Source organism: Chiloscyllium plagiosum, unplaced genomic scaffold (genome assembly GCF_037043375.1).
Source record: "Chiloscyllium plagiosum isolate Xiang-an unplaced genomic scaffold, Cpla_swu_hap1 HiC_scaffold_17, whole genome shotgun sequence".
Classification (NCBI taxonomy): domain Eukaryota; kingdom Metazoa; phylum Chordata; class Chondrichthyes; order Orectolobiformes; family Hemiscylliidae; genus Chiloscyllium; species Chiloscyllium plagiosum.
In genome coordinates, this window is record NW_028270155.1 from 22,631,043 (window position 1) to 22,651,321 (window position 20,279).

Genomic DNA, 20,279 nt, shown 5'->3' on the forward strand with positions numbered 1-20,279 from the left:
AGTCTCCTAAGAGAAAATACAGTCAATGAGATTTGTTAGAGGGGCGGCACGTTGGCTCAGTGGTTAGCACTGTTGTCTCAGAGTGCTAGGGCCCTCGGATGCTGCCTGACCTGCTGTGTTTTTGCAGCACCATTCTAATCTAGCCTCTGATTTCCAGCATCTGCAGTCCTTACTTTTGCCTAGTCAGAGTGCCAGGGACCCAGTTTGATTCCAGCCTCGGGCAACTCTGTGTGGAGTTTGCACGTTCTCCCTGTGCTTGCGTGGGTTTCCTCCGGGTGCTCCGGTTTCCACCCACAATCCAAAGATGTGCGGCTTAAAGTGAATTGGCTGTACTAAATTTCCCATAGTGTTCAGGGATGTGTCGGTTAGGTGCATTAGTTAAGGATAATAGGGTAAGGAAATCAGCCTGGGTGGGTTAGTCTTTGGAGGGTCGGTATGGACTTGTTGGGCCGAAGGTCCTGTTTCCACACTGTAAGGATTCTATTCTATTTTATGAGATGTGTCCAAAATCCTATGGAACCTAAACAGAAAAGATAGGAAACTCCTTCCATTAGCTGACGGGTTGAGACAAACATCAATTTAAATATGTTTGGTTCCTTTGCAAAGGAGGCATAACATATGTGTATGAAATCCACTACATGAGAGTATGTGTTAGGTAGATTCAATCAGGCCTTTCAAAAAGATATTGGACAATTGTCTGACAACAGATCTGTTGGGCTACAGAGAAAGGGCATGCGGTGTGGGAGTAGCTGAGTTGCTCTTGCAGAGAGGCAGCACTGACGGAATGGGCTCTATTTTTCTATCTTGTGACAACTCTCAGCTTTTTATCTTTTTAACCTTGGTCTTCTACATTAAGTGTCTTTACTTAAGTTTTGGAATAATCAGTGCTGGCTGACATTAAGTCAGCTAAACATAGTGTTATCATTCCAATCACCATTAAATAACATGCTTTTGTCCAGTAACATTTGCTGGTTTTACAATTTCTTGGAAAGTTGCCTGAATTTAAGAGTCATAAAATAACAAATGCACTCTTGCCTCCACACACAAGAAGTGATTTGCTTGTTCAAAAATGTAATGCTAAAGAAGCAACCATTGCTTGACTCAATGAATTATGTATTCATTCACTGAATCGTGGAAAAGAAGGATTTGTATTTGTGTGTCTATTTCAGTTGGTCACTAAATTTTGAGTTCAAGTGGGTACGTCAGTTGAGGCAACCATCAGTTAAATAAATAATGGTGGATGTGCCTGCCCCAGGCAACACTTCTACACTTTAATAGAGGGTATGGTAGCACAAAGGTTCTGTTAATGTGTTACTGTACAGATATATCCAGAAATACACATCTATCATGGCAACTGGAGAATTGAAATTATTACTAGAAAACTGACACCAGTAATGGCGACCATACCAAAATTTCCCTTTGGGAGAAAACCTGTCATCCTTACCTGGTCTGTCCTTTACCTGACTTCCTTTTATATAGCAAAATTATCCTCTGAAATGGCAAAATTAGCCTCATAATTGCACAGGAGGGACAATGATGCCCACTCCTGGTAAATGCTGTGATTTTTTCTTAAATTAGAAAAGACATGTGATCTGGTCCCACCAATGCAGTTTTCCAAACAATTTTGTGTCATCAATGGTCACAAAAAGGAAATCTGCAAAAATAATTGATGTGGGGAAAATCAAAACATTAAAGTTGGCAGGCTATCTTTTCCATCCACTGTTGGGAATTGAATGTCATTGGCAAATGCTGCCCATTCTTAGATACAATTGAATAGTTTGCTCGGCCATTTTAGTGTCAATCATGTTTATTTAGGACTTCAGTCACATATCGGTTGGGCGGCACGGTGGCACAGTGGTTAGCACTGCTGCCTCACAGCGCCAGAGACCCGGGTTCAATTCCCACCTCAGGCGACTAACTGTGTGGAGTTTGCACGTTCTCCCCGTGTCTGCGTGGGTTTCCTCCGGGTGCTCCGGTTTCCTCCCACAGTCCAAAGATGTGCAGGTCAGGTGAATTGGCCATGCTAAATTGCCCGTAGTAATAGGTAAGGGGTACATGTAGGGGTATGGGTAGGTTGCGCTTCGGCAGGGCGGTGTGGACTTGTTGGGCCAAAGGGCCTGTTTCCACACTGTAAGTAATCTAATATCAGTTCGAACCTTTTAGGTTTGCTGGTTTCCTTCCCTCAAGAAATCGTTTTATTCCCTTTGACAATGATTAGACATGCAAGGATCAGAAAATAAATTTCATCAAATTTCTGAATAAATCCGTGATTGTTTTCAGACAATTAATTAGCAAAAGAATCAGTAAATGATTTGTCCTACATTTCCTTAAACAAAGTCCCAATTTATTTTTAATCCCAGTCATGTTCATTCAGGCTTGACTGTTATTATGTATGGCAATATGCCATACTGACATATATTGCACAATATGTGCACATCATGAGTCTAATGACCTGCTAAAAGAAATCAAGGCCTCTTTTTCAGAAGAGAGGAAAAAGAATCCAGATCTTCTTGGTTCAACAATATTGTGGAGATTGGTGTCAGGAGCAAAAACAGTTTTTGAGTAAAAATTAAAGTAAAATAGAACTCGTTTATGTACAGAACTAATTTTGCTTTGGAAGTCACATGACATCAGGTTATAGTCCAATAGGTTTATTTGAAATAGCAAGCTCTTGGAGCACTGCTCCATCATCAGGTGAAGTAGAAGGAAGTGCACTTGCACAGAATATATGGGCAGAGAGATAATGACAAGATAATTCCACATAATTAAGAGTGTTAACAGAGAAGTACAAATAGTGTGAGTGTAGTGTTGACCGGCTGAATAACAAATCTTTGCAACCGATTAATTGAGGCAGAGAGATAGTTACAAAAAATCAAAAATCATCTTAATTATTGTAAATTAAAAGTTGAGGGAAATTTTAGATTTACATTAAAAATGTTTTTTTTTCTGTACTGTGCAAAAGTACACAGCGCATCAAGTAGTTTAATGGAGTGGTTTCTCTTGTTTGTATTTTTGCATGCTTAGCAATGCTAGTTATTTTATTTACTATTTATCGGAGTTGTCTGGTATTCAGTTTGCTTCCTTACTTTTTTCCACTTTTCATTGCTGATATCAGAATGCTGAAAATCCAGCACTCGGGTCAGTCTTTAATGGCTCTAAGATTGAAATACTCAGCAGCTTGAAGGGAAAAATGTAAGAAAAATCCAGATCCAGAAGAGCTGCGAGGTTATGCTGCAGCTCTATAAAGCCCTGGCTAGACCACACTTGGAATATTGCGTTCAGGTCTGGTCATCTCATTATAGGAAGACTGTGGAAGCTTTAGAGAGGGGGCACAGGAGATGTACCAGGATGCTGCCTGGACTGGAGGGCATGTCTTATGAAGAAAGGCTGAGGGAGCTAGGGTTTTTCCCATTGGAGCGAAGAAGGATTAGAGGTGACTTGATCGAGGTGTACAAGATGATGAGAGATCTATCTAGAGTGGATAGCCAGATACCTCTTCCCAGGGCGGAAATGGCTATCATGAGGGGACATTATTTTAAGGTGACTGGGGGAAGGTTTAGGGGAGATGTCACAGGTAGGTTCTTTACACAGAGTGGTGGGTGCATGGAATGCCTTGCCAGCAGTGGTAGTAGAGTCAGATATGTTAGGAACATTTAAGGTCTCTTGGGTAGGCACAGGATATGTAGGTTAGTTTGATCTTAGAGTAAGATAAAAGGTCAGCACAACATCAAGAACCAAAGGGCCTGTACTGTGCTGTACTATTCTATGTTCTATGTTCAGTGATCTCAGTGAATGATGTAACAGGCGTAAATGGTCATATAAAATAATTAGAACACACCCAAGGGTTTATATTCAAACTGCTTGTATATATGAAAATCACTAATAATAATGAAGAAGCGACACCTTGAAGTATTTCTTCTGGTCCATCAAGTAGCCATCCATTGCCTCCGAGCCATCTGGGCTTTGGTTGCACCAACCAATCTAGAACTAAAAATTAATATTACTTAAACAAGCCAGCAAAAACAACAACAACTTTGCACAGGCTTTGGGTGTGAAATGAAGAATAAATAAATAATCATTAGTAATCTGAAATGCAATCCATGCTGCAAAATATTCATGCTATGGTAATGGGGCAATTACGCAAATTATATAATGTAATATATTTTTCAATTAAGCTATTTGGAGCCTGGGGGTATTCACATTATTTCCACTTCCTGCTTGTTATGGAAACCCATAATTTCATGGGGCATTGAAGAGATGCAAGGAAAGAAGATTTATCCAGTGTAATCCCCAGATTTATTTTCAATTTATGGGAGCAAATTTCAGCAAATTATTATACTTGTTCGCCTTTCTGGTTCGACATTCTCCTGTCAACCTCAATCTGTTTTTCTCCACTTCAGGAGCTAAGGGTGGCCAGTATGATCTACATCAGTGACAAGTTCACTTACTGTGTAAGGTCTATTCAAGTTTCCAAGATAAAAAGTATTTATTTAAAAGGCTATGTGGATGTCATGTCTATTCATTAAAGCAAAAAAGTCATTCAAAGCAAGACTGCAAAATACATTGCTATTTTTACTCTCATCTTATCTTCACATAGCTAAAGCTCATTCACAAACGTGAAGAAATCCCAGATGATATACTCCAGGACAAATTATGTATAGTCATTGCATTCCACTCATTCGATGTCTGGAAGCAAAATTCTTTATTTTGCTAAACTGAGGGGTTGAAAGTTTTGAATGTTGCATTGATATTTATGATTAAAAATGAGCAAGGTTTTGATTTGCATTAATAAATCATTTCCATATGTTGAGTTGCAAGCCTTGGCAAATGGGAGGAGGAACCTTACACATCGTTGATTAACCAATGACACATTGCTGCAGATTGTTTGAGGCAGAAGGTTGGGAGCACATTCCTTTAGGAGCCTTTCAGCCAGGCAGGATGGAGCAATGAAAATTATGTTCTTGCACTCAGCAATTACCAAATGGAATTAAGAGGCTTTGAAGTCCAGTGTGCTTCCTTCATAACTGAAGACTATGCTACCATTGCAAAAAAAAAGGTTCAAAGATCTTGCAGAGATTAACTATACCTGGTGGTGGCTTTACAGATTCCAAACAAGCATAAATGCACCCATTATAACAGCAGCGTTTGTGTCTTTCACACTCAGAGTCCGACCTGCAGCTGGGAACATCACAGGCTCTGTCTGGCAAAGCCTGTGGAGGAGGGGGGCATCGGTCGTTCTTCTGGTGTGGTGATGAATATGAAACCAGCTGATACTCATAGTCCTGTGAAAAAAGAGAAACAAAAAAAAACCCTTAGCTAATGTAGCAGCAGAACAACTATGAACCAATTCAAAAGTACTTGTGCCTAATTATTTTGCACTTTTGCCGCAACTTTGCTTACAGCTAGAATTGTGAAATGACAAGTTGCCTCTTTTTACAACTTAGCATTGCAAATATGCTGGTAGCAAATATCCTTCTGTTGCTATTCAAATTCTGATACATTTTTAGTGGGTTAAAACCATCTACATAGTTTTCTACTCTCCCCATTTACAAAATATTTTCTTCTTTGGAAGAATTTTACCAGCAATTGTTAATATTCATATATGAATAGCTAACTTACATGAGTGATATTATAAGAGATCACTGGAGTAGACTCTGGAGAAAAAGAATGACTATTTGTACACCTTGTGCTAAAGTTTGAGATGAACAGTTAGCAGCATGTTCAACAAATACGAACACCATCACCTCGGTACTGTCTAGACCTTGGTGAGAACGTAGCTTCCTTCTAGGTCAATCATCACAATAGCAGATAGGACCAGTGAGTGGCTAATCCAGCAGCAGGGCAATAGTCAGTAACTGGGCACACCAGCAGGATCAAGAAAAAGCCCAATGATTGCCAAGCAGCTGTGAGCATAGTGAGAAAATGGAAAACAAAATACAGTAAAGAGAAATCATGGAACAAACTCCACCACCTCAAAAGTCTTTTGAATACATAGAAGGCCCAGGCGAAGCCCAAAAAACAGCAACACACTGGCACAGACATTTCACCAGGTACCAGAACTGAACTAACTGCACTGAGGCTGGTAGCCTGTCACCAAGTCACCCTTTATTTACATGTGCACAGTACATGGGCTCTGACCAGCCAGCTCAAAGCCAGTCTATAGACTGAGGAGACCTTCTGAATCTCTTGTATTATTTTCTGTCTTTTCTCCCAGCACAGAGCCAGTCCCTAGATGGAGGAGACCATCTGAATCTCTGTTTAATTTTTTTTCTTTTTTCTTTTCTTTTTTTTAATTTAACCCCCACACTAAGTGCGGTAGTGCTTATTTTTTCCCCAGCACCCATGGTGTGTGTGTGCAGGTGTGAGACATTGTGTCTTTCACTAAGTGCACGAATCTTTATTCAAATTCCACCACCAGGAAGATAGGAAAACACCCGGGTGGCCAGTGACAAACACTGCCCTTCACATCAAAGGGCAGTGCTGTGTGATCAAAACAGTGAAGGGGAGGGTAGAATCTCTGTTTAATTTTTTTAAATTTTTTTTTAGTGCGGTAGTGCTTATTTTTTTCCCCAGCATCCATGGTGTGTGTGTGCAGGTGTGAGACACAGTGAAAGACACAAAGTGCACGAATCTTTATTCAAATTCCACCACCAGGAAGATAGGAAAACACCCGCCCTTCACATAGAATCTCTGTTTAAATCTTTCAGCAAGGGCTTCCTGATAGGCCCAGGTTAACAACCTCAATGAAGGATTTCATAGTCAATGAAAATCAACCTCGCCCTGGTTCTAATCACCACAGGAACACTTTGGAGTTAGTGGATTAACCAAACAAGAACAAGATCTGTGCCTTTTTTATGCATTTGGCAGCAATGTAGATGATGTTTTAGCGATGAACAGTATACATTAAGAAACTGCCACCACTGATTATATTATTGAGGCTTTGATACTTATTTGAGGCTACAATAAAATATTATAACAGGGAAGAAATTTAAGAAACAATGCCAAAAAAGAACTGACACACACGAATTAATGACCTCTATCAATTAGCAGATAATTATGAGTATAGAACTTGTGGAGAAAATTTAATGTGGTTGCATTGTGATTGGAATTTTGGAAGAAAGCTTATCATTTTTTCACAGTTAAAGCAAGACTTGACAAAAGCAAGAGTGTTACAATCGGCAAGGTAGCGAGAGGTGAGGAAAGACAAAAGTTTTTATTTATATGTTCACAGAGGGAAAACAACAGAGGAATAACTATTTGGACAGCACAGGAGGTGAAAAGTGCACCTGAGCTGAAGCAGGGAAAGCATGAAGAAAAAGAGTCACCAGCCATAATTAATGCAGTCAGTTCTCAATATGTAGTTGCATTATAACAAATGATTATTATTACTGTTGTTATTGGACAAATTAACATTTCTATAAAGAGAATTCAGGAAATCAGGTTAACAATAGCTTATTTCATTCATACTTTTAAAACTTCAGTCACAAGATGGGGCAATGCTGAGGAGGCCAGTATTTATTGCCCATCCCTAACTGGCAGTTAAGAGTCAATCACATTGCTGTGGGTCTGGAGTCACAGGTAGGCCAGAACAGCTAAGGATAGCAGTTTTATTGCCTAAAGAACATTAGTGAACCAGATGGACTTTTCCAACAATGGATTCAAGGTCATCAGTGGACTCTTAACTCCAAATATTTATTGAATTCAAATCGCACTATCTGCTGTGGCTAGATTCAAACCCAGGACATTGTCTGGGTCTCTGGTTTAACAGTCCAGTGATAACTCCACGAGACCAAGACCTCCCCTAATGCATGGAGTATAGAAACATAGGAACAGGAACTGGCTGTTCAGGCCTTTAACACAATACCACCATTCAGTGAGATCATTGCTGATCTGTAGCCAAACACTATATACAGGTATCTGCCTTTGGCTCATATCCCTTTGCGGGACAGAAATTTATCTTTCTTTATCTATAGAAAATTAACAAGGAAGAGCTAACCTGTCACCATGAAGTGTAAAACTAATATGATGTGGAGTTGCCGGTGTTGAACTGGGGTGGGCAAAGTTGAAAATCATACAACATCAGGTTATAGTCCAACAGGTTTATTTGAAAATACAACCTATCGGAGCGCTGCTCCTTCGTCAGGTAGCTAGTGGTGCAGGATACAAAGGACACAGAATTTATAAGTAAAAGGTTTAACAGCCATCTTTTACTTATAAATTCTGTGTCCTTTGTATCCTGCCCCACTAGCTACCTGATGAAGGGGCAGCACTCCAATAGGTTGTATTTTCAAATAAATCTGTTGGACTATAACTTGGTGTTGTGTGATTTTCAATTCTGCTGGATTACAAGCAACTCCAAGTTTTATGCAAAACATTGTAATGTACATATTATATTATCCACACTTTACCCACAGTTTCCACAGGTTTTGTCTTTATCTCACTCAGGACTGACACTATTTTGTTGATGGAATTGCAAAGGCAGCTGCACTGTGGTTCCCATTTGCTTTCAGAATATGTCTGAAAACGTAACAGTCAACTAATTGAACTGATTCAATCCCATCACTATAGTATGAAGATTGTCCCATCTAAAATAGAGTGCCATTCCTGCTTAAAAACATGTTTTCTTCTTGTACCACAGCAAGAAGAGCCAAGCTCAAAATCAAAATAAAAATCTCACCCAAAGAAGTTACAGCCAAGAGATTGAAGAATTCACAAACATTGGTTGAGAGAATTAATAGAATCCAAAAGAATTTAATGAACTGTGAAATTAAACAGGCATAAAGCAACATTTGAACTAGTTGCTAAGGTAGGTGCATCAATTCTATCCACTAGTGAAGTGGCTGAAACCATCATCAATTGACTTCAGGGACCACAATGTATTGATCTAAAAATAACAGAAAAGGTCAGCTAGCAGCGACACTACAGTTTAAAAGAAGGGCAGTCACAGAGACCTTATATATAATTGAAAGTCAAGAGAATTTATTATGAAGCAGGAAAGTATTCAAGTTGGAGACTCCTTACAAGGTCAATCAATTGGACAGCCAGGGAAAACAAAAAGAATTCAGATAAAAGAATTCCTGCAATTGTTCAGTGGCTTGTGAAAGCTAAAAACAGCATACAATATAACATTGAGAGCAAAGAGCAAGTCTCTGTTTATATAGTTCAAGAAGAGTTCATGCCCACTTTTGAAGAAAGTGAAGCAGAAATTGGAAAAAAATGCCAAAACAGTGAGTTCACTAGAGACAAGGCTAGCAGTTGGCTCTGACATGGAGAAAATGCCAAAAGTAACTGCTTAGAAAATAATGTGTGTTGTTCTGGCAAAATTAAACAAGACAGTACAGAGAGAATTCTACTCCATGGGATCTGCAAATGAGAGGGAGGTGGACCAAGCTAAAAGTACAATTTTCACTGAAGGTGATGCCAACCATGGCTTTTGGCAGCTTCCTCTGGACAAAGAATCAAATTGCTAATAATGATTACAACAACATTTAGATAACATTGTTTTAAACATTTATCTTTGTGCGTAACACTGGCACCTGAAATTTCTGGTTCTATAATTATATTTGTTCCAAAGTTATTCACCTTCAACAATTCCTGAGTCTGAAAAGTATCCGTTTGGATTCTCCCACAATCTTCGGGACTCTGACGTCAGATCACAATGGAGCTTGAACCCACACTTGCCAGCAAAGTGTGCTATGGGGAAATTTTAGGGATCGAGGTTTTGAATTTGCCTCCTCCACTCCCAATGTCATCTTGAGGATGAAGAGTGGTTTCCCAATTCTGTTGACAGCAGGGTGATGGTAGCTTCCGAGCCTCAGCAACCCCATCAGGTCAGCTGAACCGTCTGAGACAGGCACGGGGGGCAGGGGGGTGGCTTCATCATGGAGATGCCCCTGGAGACCTAAATCAAAATGAAAACTTCAGAGGTGAAGAGTGTGGTGCTGGAAAAGCACAGCAGGTCAGGCAGCATCCGAGGAGCAGGAGAATCGATATTTTCGGCACAAGCCCTTCATCAGGAATGAGGCTTGGGGGCCAAAGGGGGCTGAGAGATAAATGGGAGGGGGCTGGGGCTGAGGGGGAGGTAGCTGGGAATGTGATAGGTTGATGAAGGTTGGGGTGAAAGCCGATTTGGTAGCCTGGCCGAGCGGTCTATGGCCCTGGACTCATGTTCCAGTCTCAATGAGGCATGGGTTTGAGTCCCACTGCTACCAGTGAGGCAACAGTCTTGGCAGCTCATCACTTCACTGCTTTGGTTTCTCTCAGCCCCCTTGGCCTACAGCCTCATTCCTGATGAAGGACTAATGCCCGAAACGTCGGTTCTCCGGCTGTTCAGATGTTGCCTGATCGGCTATGCTTTTCCAGCACCACACTCTTTGACTCTGATCTCCAGCACCTACAGTCCTCACTTTGTCCTCCTTGCAGATCTCAGAGGGACAAGCCAGCACACCCATCTGTCAGAAGCATTTGAAGTAGGTGTGTAACATTACCCAATTCTTTGCACCATCAATGAACAGGCAACCACACATTCTTTTTAAAAGGGACAGTGACAATTGTTCAATAAAGAAGAGCTTTAATTGGACGGGTGAGCCCAGGAGACTTTTCACACATTAAATGTCCTACACAAAGGCAGAGACTTGATGGGATGAATGGTCTGTTTCTTCACTGGAACATTCTATCATTCTACAGCCATATAAAACAGACAAAAGCAAAATACTGCAGATTCAGACAATTTGAAATTAAAAAAGAAAATGCTGGAGGTACTCAGCAGGTTTGGCAGCATCTGTGGAAAGAATTGATCAACTTTCTGATAGATTCCCTCCAGTGCAGAACCAGGCTGTTTGGCCCATCAAGTCTGCACTGACCGTCTGAAGACCATCCCACCCAGACTCAGTCCCCCTATCCTCTCCCCATAACACCACATTTGCCATGGCGAATTCACCTATGGACTCTACAGACAACTTAGCATGGCTAATCCACTTATCCTACACGCCTTTGGACTGTGGGAGGAAACCGGAGCACCCGAAGCAAACACATGCAGACATAGGGAGAATGTGCAAACTCCACTCAGACATTACATGAAGTGGGTTTTAGTACCAGTATACAATTAACTGAAAATAATTTCTGATGTGCATCTCAGCTGTGTACTAAAGGACATTTGGACAAAAACAGGGCAAAGGAACACATTTAATTTTCATAAATAAAGTAAGAAAACTTTATAATAGTATTTTGAATAGAAAACGGTCAAGAGGCATTCATTTATGCACAAACATAAGGGGCAGCACAGTGGCTCAGTGGTTAGCACTGCTGCCTTATAGCACCAGGGTCCCAGATTTGATTCCAGCCTCGGGTGGCTGTCTGTGTGGAGTTTGCACATTCTCCCTGTGTCTGTGTGGGTTTCCTCTGGGTGCTCCGGTTTCCTCCCACAGTCCAAAGATGTGCAGATAAGGTGAATTGGCCACGCTAAATTGCCCATAATGTTAGGTCAATTAGTCAGAGGGAAGTGGGTCTGGGTGGGTTATTCTTTGGAGGGTCGATGTGGACTGGTTGGGCTGAAGGGTCTGTTTCCACACTGTAGGGAATCCAATGTAAATCTAATCTAACCCCGATGCTGGGTGAGCTCCTGCTCATGCTGAAAGTTACTGTCCTCTAAGTGTAGGCAGTTAAGGACCTCATTTGGTCGATTGTAGTAGAAGAAAATCACTTCCTGGTCTAATGAGAAGAGTCTCTTGTAATTAACAAGATGCTGTTTATTGCAGCTAATTACAGATTACGACATGAAATACATTGCTATAGACTATGAGGAGCAGTTGGATGTTGGGTCTTACTCCTTCCAGATCTTGAGCTGATCTGCCCCCAAGTTCATATGCCGGTGGCAATACATCAAGAAACAGTTCTGATGCAGTTCTCCTCCATTTTTATCTCAGAGCCTGTCAGAAACATTCAGCTCAATCCTTCAGTTTCATCCCCCAGCAATGCTGCGTACCTGGCTGTGTGCATTACAGCCATTCCCACTGTCATTCCTTCTATAACGCAATAGTTCCATTCCTGTATGACCCCACACTGTACAAAAGTTGTGCACTACAAATAACATGTAAATTAGGGTGTAGGTTTGCTCGCTGAGCTGTAGGTTTGATATCCAGATGTTTCATAACCTGGCTAGGTAACATCATCAGTGGCGACCTCCAAGTGAAGTGAAGCTGTTGACTCCTGCTTTCTATTTATATCTTTCTCCTGGATGGGGTTCCTGGGGTTTGTGGTGATGTCATTTCCTGTTCGTTTTCTGAGGGGTTGATAGATGGCATCTAGATCTATGTGTTTGTTTATGGCGTTGGAGTGCCAGGCCTCTAGGAATTCTCTGGCGTGTCTTTGCTTAGCCTGTCCCAGGATAGATGTGTTGTCCCAGTCGAAATGGTGGGGTTTTTTTCATCCATGTATAGGGCTACGAGGGAGAGAGGGTCGTGTCTTTTTGTGGCTAGCTGGTGTTCGTGTATCTTGGTGGCTAACTTTCTTCCTGTTTGTCCATACTGTTTGTGGCAGTCCTTGCATGGAATTTTGTAGATGACGTTGGTTTTGTTCATGGGTTGTACTGGGTCTTTTAAGTTTGTTAGTTTTTGTATGAGAGTGGGTTTGTGTGCTACTAGGATTCCGAGGAGTCTTAATAGTCTGGCTGTCATTTCTGACACTTCTTTGATGTATGGTAAGGTGGTTAGGGTTTCTGGCTGTGTTTGGTCTGCTTGTCGTGGTTTGTTCTTGAGGAATCTGCGCACAGTATTTTTTGAGTATCATCACAAACCCCAGGAACCCCATCCAGGAGAAAGATATAAATAGAAAGCAGGAGACAACAGCTTCGCTTCACTTGGAAGTCGCCACTGATGATGTTACCTTGCCAGGTAATGAAACGTCTGGATATCAAACCTACAGCTCAGCGAGCAAACCTACACCCTAAACCTCAACCTGAGCTACAAACCTTCACAAACCTTGCAACATGTAAATTGTTGGTGATTTAATTGCATTATAGTTAACACATGGTTGACAGGTTCGCATTTTAGAAACAGCATTCCCAATTCACCAGTCACGTTACAGCCAATTCGTGTTAACAAAAGATATGTTCCAGCAGAACTGACTAATAGAATGCACAGAATTTAGCTTTTTTTTTGTTAAAAAATGTAAACAATCTTCTAACAAACTTGCATGTCTCAAGTAATAAATAAAATAGATCTTGATAGGATTTAGAATTTTGCAACCAGTGGTGCCACAGCTTTTAAACAGCTTTCTTTTAAAAAGCAAATCTCCAGACTCAGAATTCAAACCAGTTAAAAGCAACAGATAAGGAAAATAAGGCTTAGATACAGTGGAATGTGATTGAATTTATGAATGTGATGTTGGGATCGCCTCTGCTGCCACTATGTGGAAAAGCAGTCTGACTTTCAAATTACTGCCTTTTCCTTTTGTACATATTTTAATAAGTAAATGGAAATGTAATTGCTCTTATATTATTGATCTTCTTGGTACTCCCCCCAAAGAACAGTTTGAGCTTGTCTGAACTAGCAATAACTCTGAAGTTCAGTTTTACTTTCCGTGTAATGTACAACATTAACTGAACTTTACTAATGCAGCAAAGTAGCAGTAACTTTCACATTCCTGCAGGTGGCCCTAGTTAATAAGTTAAGCGCAGCTGAATTGTACACAGTGCTGTCTGTAACACAGCTATAACCAAAGGGATTTCTGCTGGTTTACATATGAACCTCCCAGTCTTGGGCCTGAGGACTTTCACGTTAGCACTTAAGAAATGGGAAGGAAACAATCAATACTGTACATTAACAAAAGTCAGGTGTAATCTCAGAATACCATAATGCTATCATTAGAAAAACAAAAGGAAAAGACTTTAAATACATGATTTTATCAAGAACAAATGGTAAGAACACAGAATTTGATATACACCAAAAGACCAAGGTCCATTTAGTTTGTCATCCATCATCTTGTGGTTGCATGATTCAATAATAATGGAATAGTTAACTATCCTTAGCAATCAATTTCCAGACATGAAAGGACACTAAGAAAACAAAGGGTAGTAATTTTTGATAACTGTCACCTTCTTGCTACATGCAATAACATAACATGGTAATGTTAGCTTCTGAATATTTTCATTACAGCAAAGATTCAGCTGAAAATCTTAAAAATGCTTACTCCCGACCCATGTAAATCAATAAACGTTCATTACATATTTGTCCTATGCTGGAGTTGGCTTATCTCAGCCCAGATAGAATGATGGATTCTACTGTTATGTGTCAGCATTGTTGAGGTACAGGGTATCAGCTAACATTCCTCAGCCTGAACACTATCTAGTAATCACTATAGTTGTTGTCAATCTGGGTGGCAGGCTAGGACACCTTGATTCAAATGATTTCACAATCAAAAATATCTGCTGACACTAATTGCATAGGTTGAAATACAACAAACAGCCACTTAAGCAAGGGAATGGGAGACTAGTTGCATCTGCAAAGGTCCTGTTATTAAACATTAACTTATGCCAAACTATGGACTGCAAGACTGTGACAACTAATGTCATATTTTTGGTGGGGGAGCTAGTTTTATGCACTGATATGATTGCTGTCATTTCACAATTTCTTGAAAGAAATTGGGTAATATGCACAGCATGTGAATATAACCTTATTAATATCATACATCAGAAGTCCTGCATTGTGCAAATTAAATGAAATTTGAAATAAACTACATAAAATGGTACAAAACAATTTATTAAAGTGGTGCTTGTTGAATCGTAAGGTTTCAGTCAATTTTAAATGCATAATCTTTCAAAATCTTTTGACAGCACTTGGTAAACAGCACATTTTCTGAAGATCAACCTTACAGATCCAGATTTCCAACAATTAGCCTGAACAGTAGCTACCTGTAATCACTGTCCCATGAAATAAATCAGTTTGGTTCAAAAAGTTGAACTTTAATGGATTAAATTTTATTATGTTAAATAAAATTAAGGTCAGTAATCCCATAGTCTATCGAGTGCAAAACTTGCCACTGAATATTAAACCAGGGAATCACTGCAGCTTAAGAAAATGCAATGTTGCAGTTGACATTGCTCTGGACACAACGTGAAGCAGAAACAATCTACTTTGCCATCTATGACCTGGCAATTGCTAATTGCGACTTACAAATTTAAAATGGCTGCAACTACACCCAGATTGGGTGGAATCACTATCTACTCGACAGTCAAATACATGGGCTTCACTTTTTGTGCAATGGGAGGTCCTTCAAGGAGCATTTGCAACAGCTATGCACCTACAGAGTGCAGCCTGAAATGACTTGCAGTTGTCATTTGTTTTGTCTCTATGAAATTCATTCAATATGCAACGTGTTGTGGTGCAAATGCTGGTCACAAACAATATCAATCATGTCACTAGTCTTTGCAAATTAAAGATAAATGTCTCTGAGAAGTAGAAATAATCACAGGTGACTTTACAAAAACCCCTAGCGGGCCACACAGCACACAGATAATGCAAGATTCACTAGGGTGCACAGGGGCATAGAATTGATTATGTCAGAATTCTGTCTGTTTTCAAAACTGTAAACATAATTCATGACTCCCTTATGTGCAATGATGACTTTCTTTGGGTGATGTGGGGCTGGAAAGGAGATGGAATCAGTGCTCAGGCAGCACTTACAATCCAGTACTAAATATTTGCCATATGGTCAGTGATGCATTCATTGGAATAAGGTCCAATGTCAAAGTGTCAAGATAAATCAATATAGTCATAGAGTCATACAGCATGAAAACAGACCCTTTGGTCCAACCAGTCCAGGCTGACCATAATCCCAAACTAAACTAGTCCCACTTGCTTGTGCTTGACCCATTTCCCTCCAAACATTTCTTATTCATGTACTTACCTAAATGTCTTTTAAATGTTATAACTTTACCCACATTCACCACCTCCTCTGGAAATTCATTCCACACATGAACCACTTTCTGTGTAAAGAAATTGCCTTTCATCTTTTTTTAAAATCTTTGTCCTGTCACCTTAACATTATGCCTAATAGTCTTAAAATACTCTACCTGAGGGAAAAGTCACCTACCATACATCTTATCTATACTCCTCATTAGTTAATAAACCTCTATCAGGTCAACTCTCAACCTCCTACATTCCAGTGAAAAAAGTAGATAAAATAATATAAAAATTTAAAAAAAATGGCCCTTCTGGAGCAGGCAATGACTGGATGTGATGGATGCTGAGGATGTGGAACAGCAGAAACAATTTTCCGAGGAGAATGAGGACATAGGGCAGGAGGAACATCACCTTCTGCAAGACAGACAGGATCTGATTGACACCCAGTTTCCAGTAGATGGGAGCTGGGTGCTGTGATCAATCAGTATCTGTAAACTTGTTGGTTTTCAACATGCAGGCAATATATTTGTGATCCGAGAGGCAAATGCAGCTTCTGTTTTGATTTCAGTTCACTTTTAGAAGTAAAAATAGATGGCCCTCCTTGTCAGAATGTCGTTTGTTCCATTGTATGGAGGAGTATGTTAAGTCGTCATTTGAAAGGGAGGTGAATGCTGACTGTTGACATTAACAAGGACCTGTTCTGTTTCTTCTGCTCCGCACATAGGCTCAGTGCAAGCATGATTTATGGATCAAGGTACCACAGGTATGATCATTGCTGCTACTCTGATACAATAATGGTGCAGAAAAATGACACAGTAATAGATGTGCCAACAAACCCTGGACTAGTGACAACCCCCAGCCTCTTTAAGAAAGGGTTGCAGCTGAAGAGTCCTTAGGAATGTGCTGGAGGCCAGAGGTTGTGGTCCTCAGTGCCTTTTCGGCTGGAAGACAGATGCAGGCTGAGGATGTCCTGGGACACTATTACTGAGCCAAGACCTGACAACAAGGCTTTGAGGGGCCATTCTATCCAGGTGGCCACAAAGTGACAACTGCATCGAATCTTTCTGCTTCTGGCTCACTCCAGGGAGCCACTGTATGAAATCTTTCAATCGCCCATTCACAAATGGATCAAGACTGTGACTGATATCAAGAAGTGTGGTGTTGAAAAAGCACAGCTGGTCAGGCAGCATCCGAGGAGCAGGAGAATCAGTGTTTCAGGCATATGCCCTTCATCAGGAAAGCTCCTCAGATGCTACCTAACTTGCAGAGCTTTTTCATTGCCACATATCTTGACTCTGATCTCCAGCATCTGCAGTCCTCACTTTCTCTCAGTTGATTATAACCTCACTGGGAAGCCTCTTCCACGGATGCCCACCTTGAAGAAGTTCTCCTCCTCCCTCCACAATCTCAGCGAGTCTCTCTCTCTCACTGCACCACACCAACCACCACCACCACCCCCTCCCTGCCCCCCTCCCAGATGCTGGCTGACCTGCTGTGCTTTTCCAGCGCCACACTTTTTGATTCTGATCTCCAGCATCTGCAGTCCTCATTTTGTCCAAGATTGTGACTGATGCCATTTGTGACAGATCACACCGATTCATCTGGTATTCTATGACAAAGTCAGTGCTACAGCCTGGGCATAATCGACTGTACCCACATTGCACTGGAAAGACCGTATCACAGCACACTGAGGTTATTGACAGAAAAGGATTCCATTCTGTCAATGTGAAAGTGATCTGTGATCATCAGCTCCATTTCTTTGAGGCTCCTGCCCTGAATCCCAGGAGGTTTTCACACTTCCTACATTCTTGAGAACTCATATTGAGTTCCTGCTTGTATCCAGAAAATATACAAGAATGGTTACTGGCAGACAAGGACTATTGACTGCGACCATGACTGAAGACTCCATTATGCAACCCTCTGGTTGAGGTTGAGTATGGATACAGTGCAACCCATTCTTCAACCAAGCAATGGGAGAGCAAACAATACAACTACTGAAGATGAAGGCCCCCTGATTGGACTGGTCTGGGTGTACGGGGCAGAGTGTGCAGCATAATTCTAAAATGCACTGCTCTGCTCAATTGAAGCAGACAATGAATGGATGTGATGGATGCTGAGGAAGTGGAACAGCAGAAACTATTTTCTGAGGAGAATGAGGACACAGGGCAGGAGGAACATCACCTTCTGCATGATCAAGCAAAGCTGCATCAGGCACTGCAAGACAGACAGGATCTGATTGACACCAATTTCCAGTAGATGGGAGCTGGGTGCTGTGATCAATCAGGATCTGTAAAATTGTTGGTACTCAACATGTAAACAATACATTTGTACTCTGAGAGGCAAATGTAGCTTCTGCTTTCATTTCTGTCATTTTTAGGGCAGGGAGGTAGAAGTGAATCTTATGAAGCACTTGAAGGTTTTTCTGTACATGATGGCCCCATATTCATTCATAATAGTTGCTGGGTTATAGTGGAGATTCAGGAAAGCAATGAGTTAGAGAAGGACGTAAGATGGCAATTGGCTCTGGATCAGTCAATTGTGTTGCTTGGTGCTGTGTAAACTTTGACAGTGAAGGGCAACTCCTGACTGTTAACATTCGACTGAGTGTTGGTGCCAGGGATGGCAGGTGTTAGTCCGTGATATCCTAACAATGGCAAGCACTTCTGACTACAGCGAATGGAAGAATCGGGCTGGTGTCAGGGAGAGGGGCAGCCTAGGGCCTCATCAGTAGCTAATGAGGGATGAGGAAATCCATTTGGACTCTCAGAGAAAAACCCTCCAAACAGCTAAAAAAATTACACGTGGTCAAAATATTGTCAAATTCAGCCCCCTATGTTTATCATGCCCAATACGTCACACCTCGCCTTAAACACAATACCTGCACCATTCCCACATTGTGAAGATAGATGCAAAAGTGTTTAGTAAGAATCACACCAATGTCTTCTGCCTCTACGCATAAAAGACCAAACAGGCTAACTATGAGCTCGACTCTTTCCTTAGTTATTCTCTTAATAATAAAACATCTAAATTAACTTTGCCTGACCTTGCTAGTATTCTTTCATGCTCCTACTTTGCTTCCTTAACTTTAACCCTCTACTGTCAATACTCCTCTTAACTTCTGTAGTTGGAGTTCTTGGTGTCAGACATAAGTTTTCCTCCTCTCTCTTCTACTTTCCTGTCAGCTCTTTGACGTCTGGGGGGCTCTGGATTTGGCCTTTATCACAGCAGGAACATGTTTAACCTGAACCATTGGAATATCCCTTTTCAATGCCTTCCATGGCCCCGGTACTGATTCACCTTCAAGTAGCTGTTTCCGGTCTACTTTTTGCGAACTCACTCCTCCACTTTGTAAAATTACTCTTGCTACGGACACTGCTTCTTTGTTCCTTTTTCGTGATTTTGTTGATCATCACCACCAAAATGCTTTCCTACTGCCATTCCTCCCAACTGCCTAGTTTCAATTCCTAAAATGATGGCCAGAGCACCACGCTCTCTTTGAGGAGAAAGTGAGGTCTGCAGATGCTGGAGATCAGAGCTGAAAATGTGTTTCTGGAAAAGCGCAGCAGGTCAGGCAGCATCCAGGGAACAGGAGAATCGACGTTTCGGGCATAAGCCCTTCTTCAGGAATCACGCTCTCTTGTTTGACTTGGTACATACTGCTCAAGAGTCTTCACCTCAAACGTTCTGCTTTTGTACCAGCCTGCCCAACATCAACGATATACCAAGCCAACCATTATCAGTGGACAAAGGCTTGACACTGTCACCAGATATACCTACCTTGGCAGCACCCTCAACAGAACAGTATGTCAGACGCCAATGCGCCATTGGCAAGCTATGAGAAACTCTGTGGTAGTGAAGAGGAATTAGTCTCCCAATACACTATTTTGTATGCCTGAGAGAAAAGGACCAATAACCTCAGGTATGCTAGCTTGATGCACTGTTTTTGGCATGAAATTAACTCAATTAACTTTTTATATTTGTTGTGGGAAGTGGGCATAGCTGGCTAGGCCAGTATTTATTGTCCATCCCTAAGTGGTAGTTAAGTCATCCACATTGCTGTGGGTAAGCAGTCACATGTAAACTAGAACAGGTAAGGATGGCAGAGTTCCTTCCCTGGTGAACATGAATGAACCAGATGTTTAAAAAAAAATTGCTACTGGTTGTAAGATCACCATTAAGCTAGCTTTTAATCTAGTTTTTTTTAAAAATTGAATTCAAATTTCATCATCTGACACAGTGGAATTCAAACCCATGTCCCTATTAAGCTGTGGTTCTGGATTACCAGTCCAGTGACATTACAGCAACGCCCCCATTCCCCGGCTGATGTAAATCGTTTTTTTGTTATGAAGGATAAATGTGCCCTTTAATGCGCATCTGTGC

The 20,279-nt window shown here is 41.1% G+C and overlaps 1 protein-coding gene across 2 annotated transcripts in view; it reads right to left on the reverse strand.

Moving 5' to 3' along the window:
• The window catches only part of wfdc1 (WAP four-disulfide core domain 1), a 49,697-nt gene that overhangs the window by 8,601 nt on the left and 20,817 nt on the right, over positions 1-20,279 (reverse strand). For both annotated transcript variants that reach the window (XM_087995746.1, XM_043706647.2), the window contains exons 2-3: positions 5,087-5,282; positions 3,904-3,987 (exon numbers count right to left, since the gene is read on the reverse strand). In XM_087995746.1, coding sequence (XP_087851872.1) covers positions 3,904-3,987; positions 5,087-5,282 — 280 coding nt within the window. The remainder of the gene's footprint in view (positions 1-3,903; positions 3,988-5,086; positions 5,283-20,279) is intronic.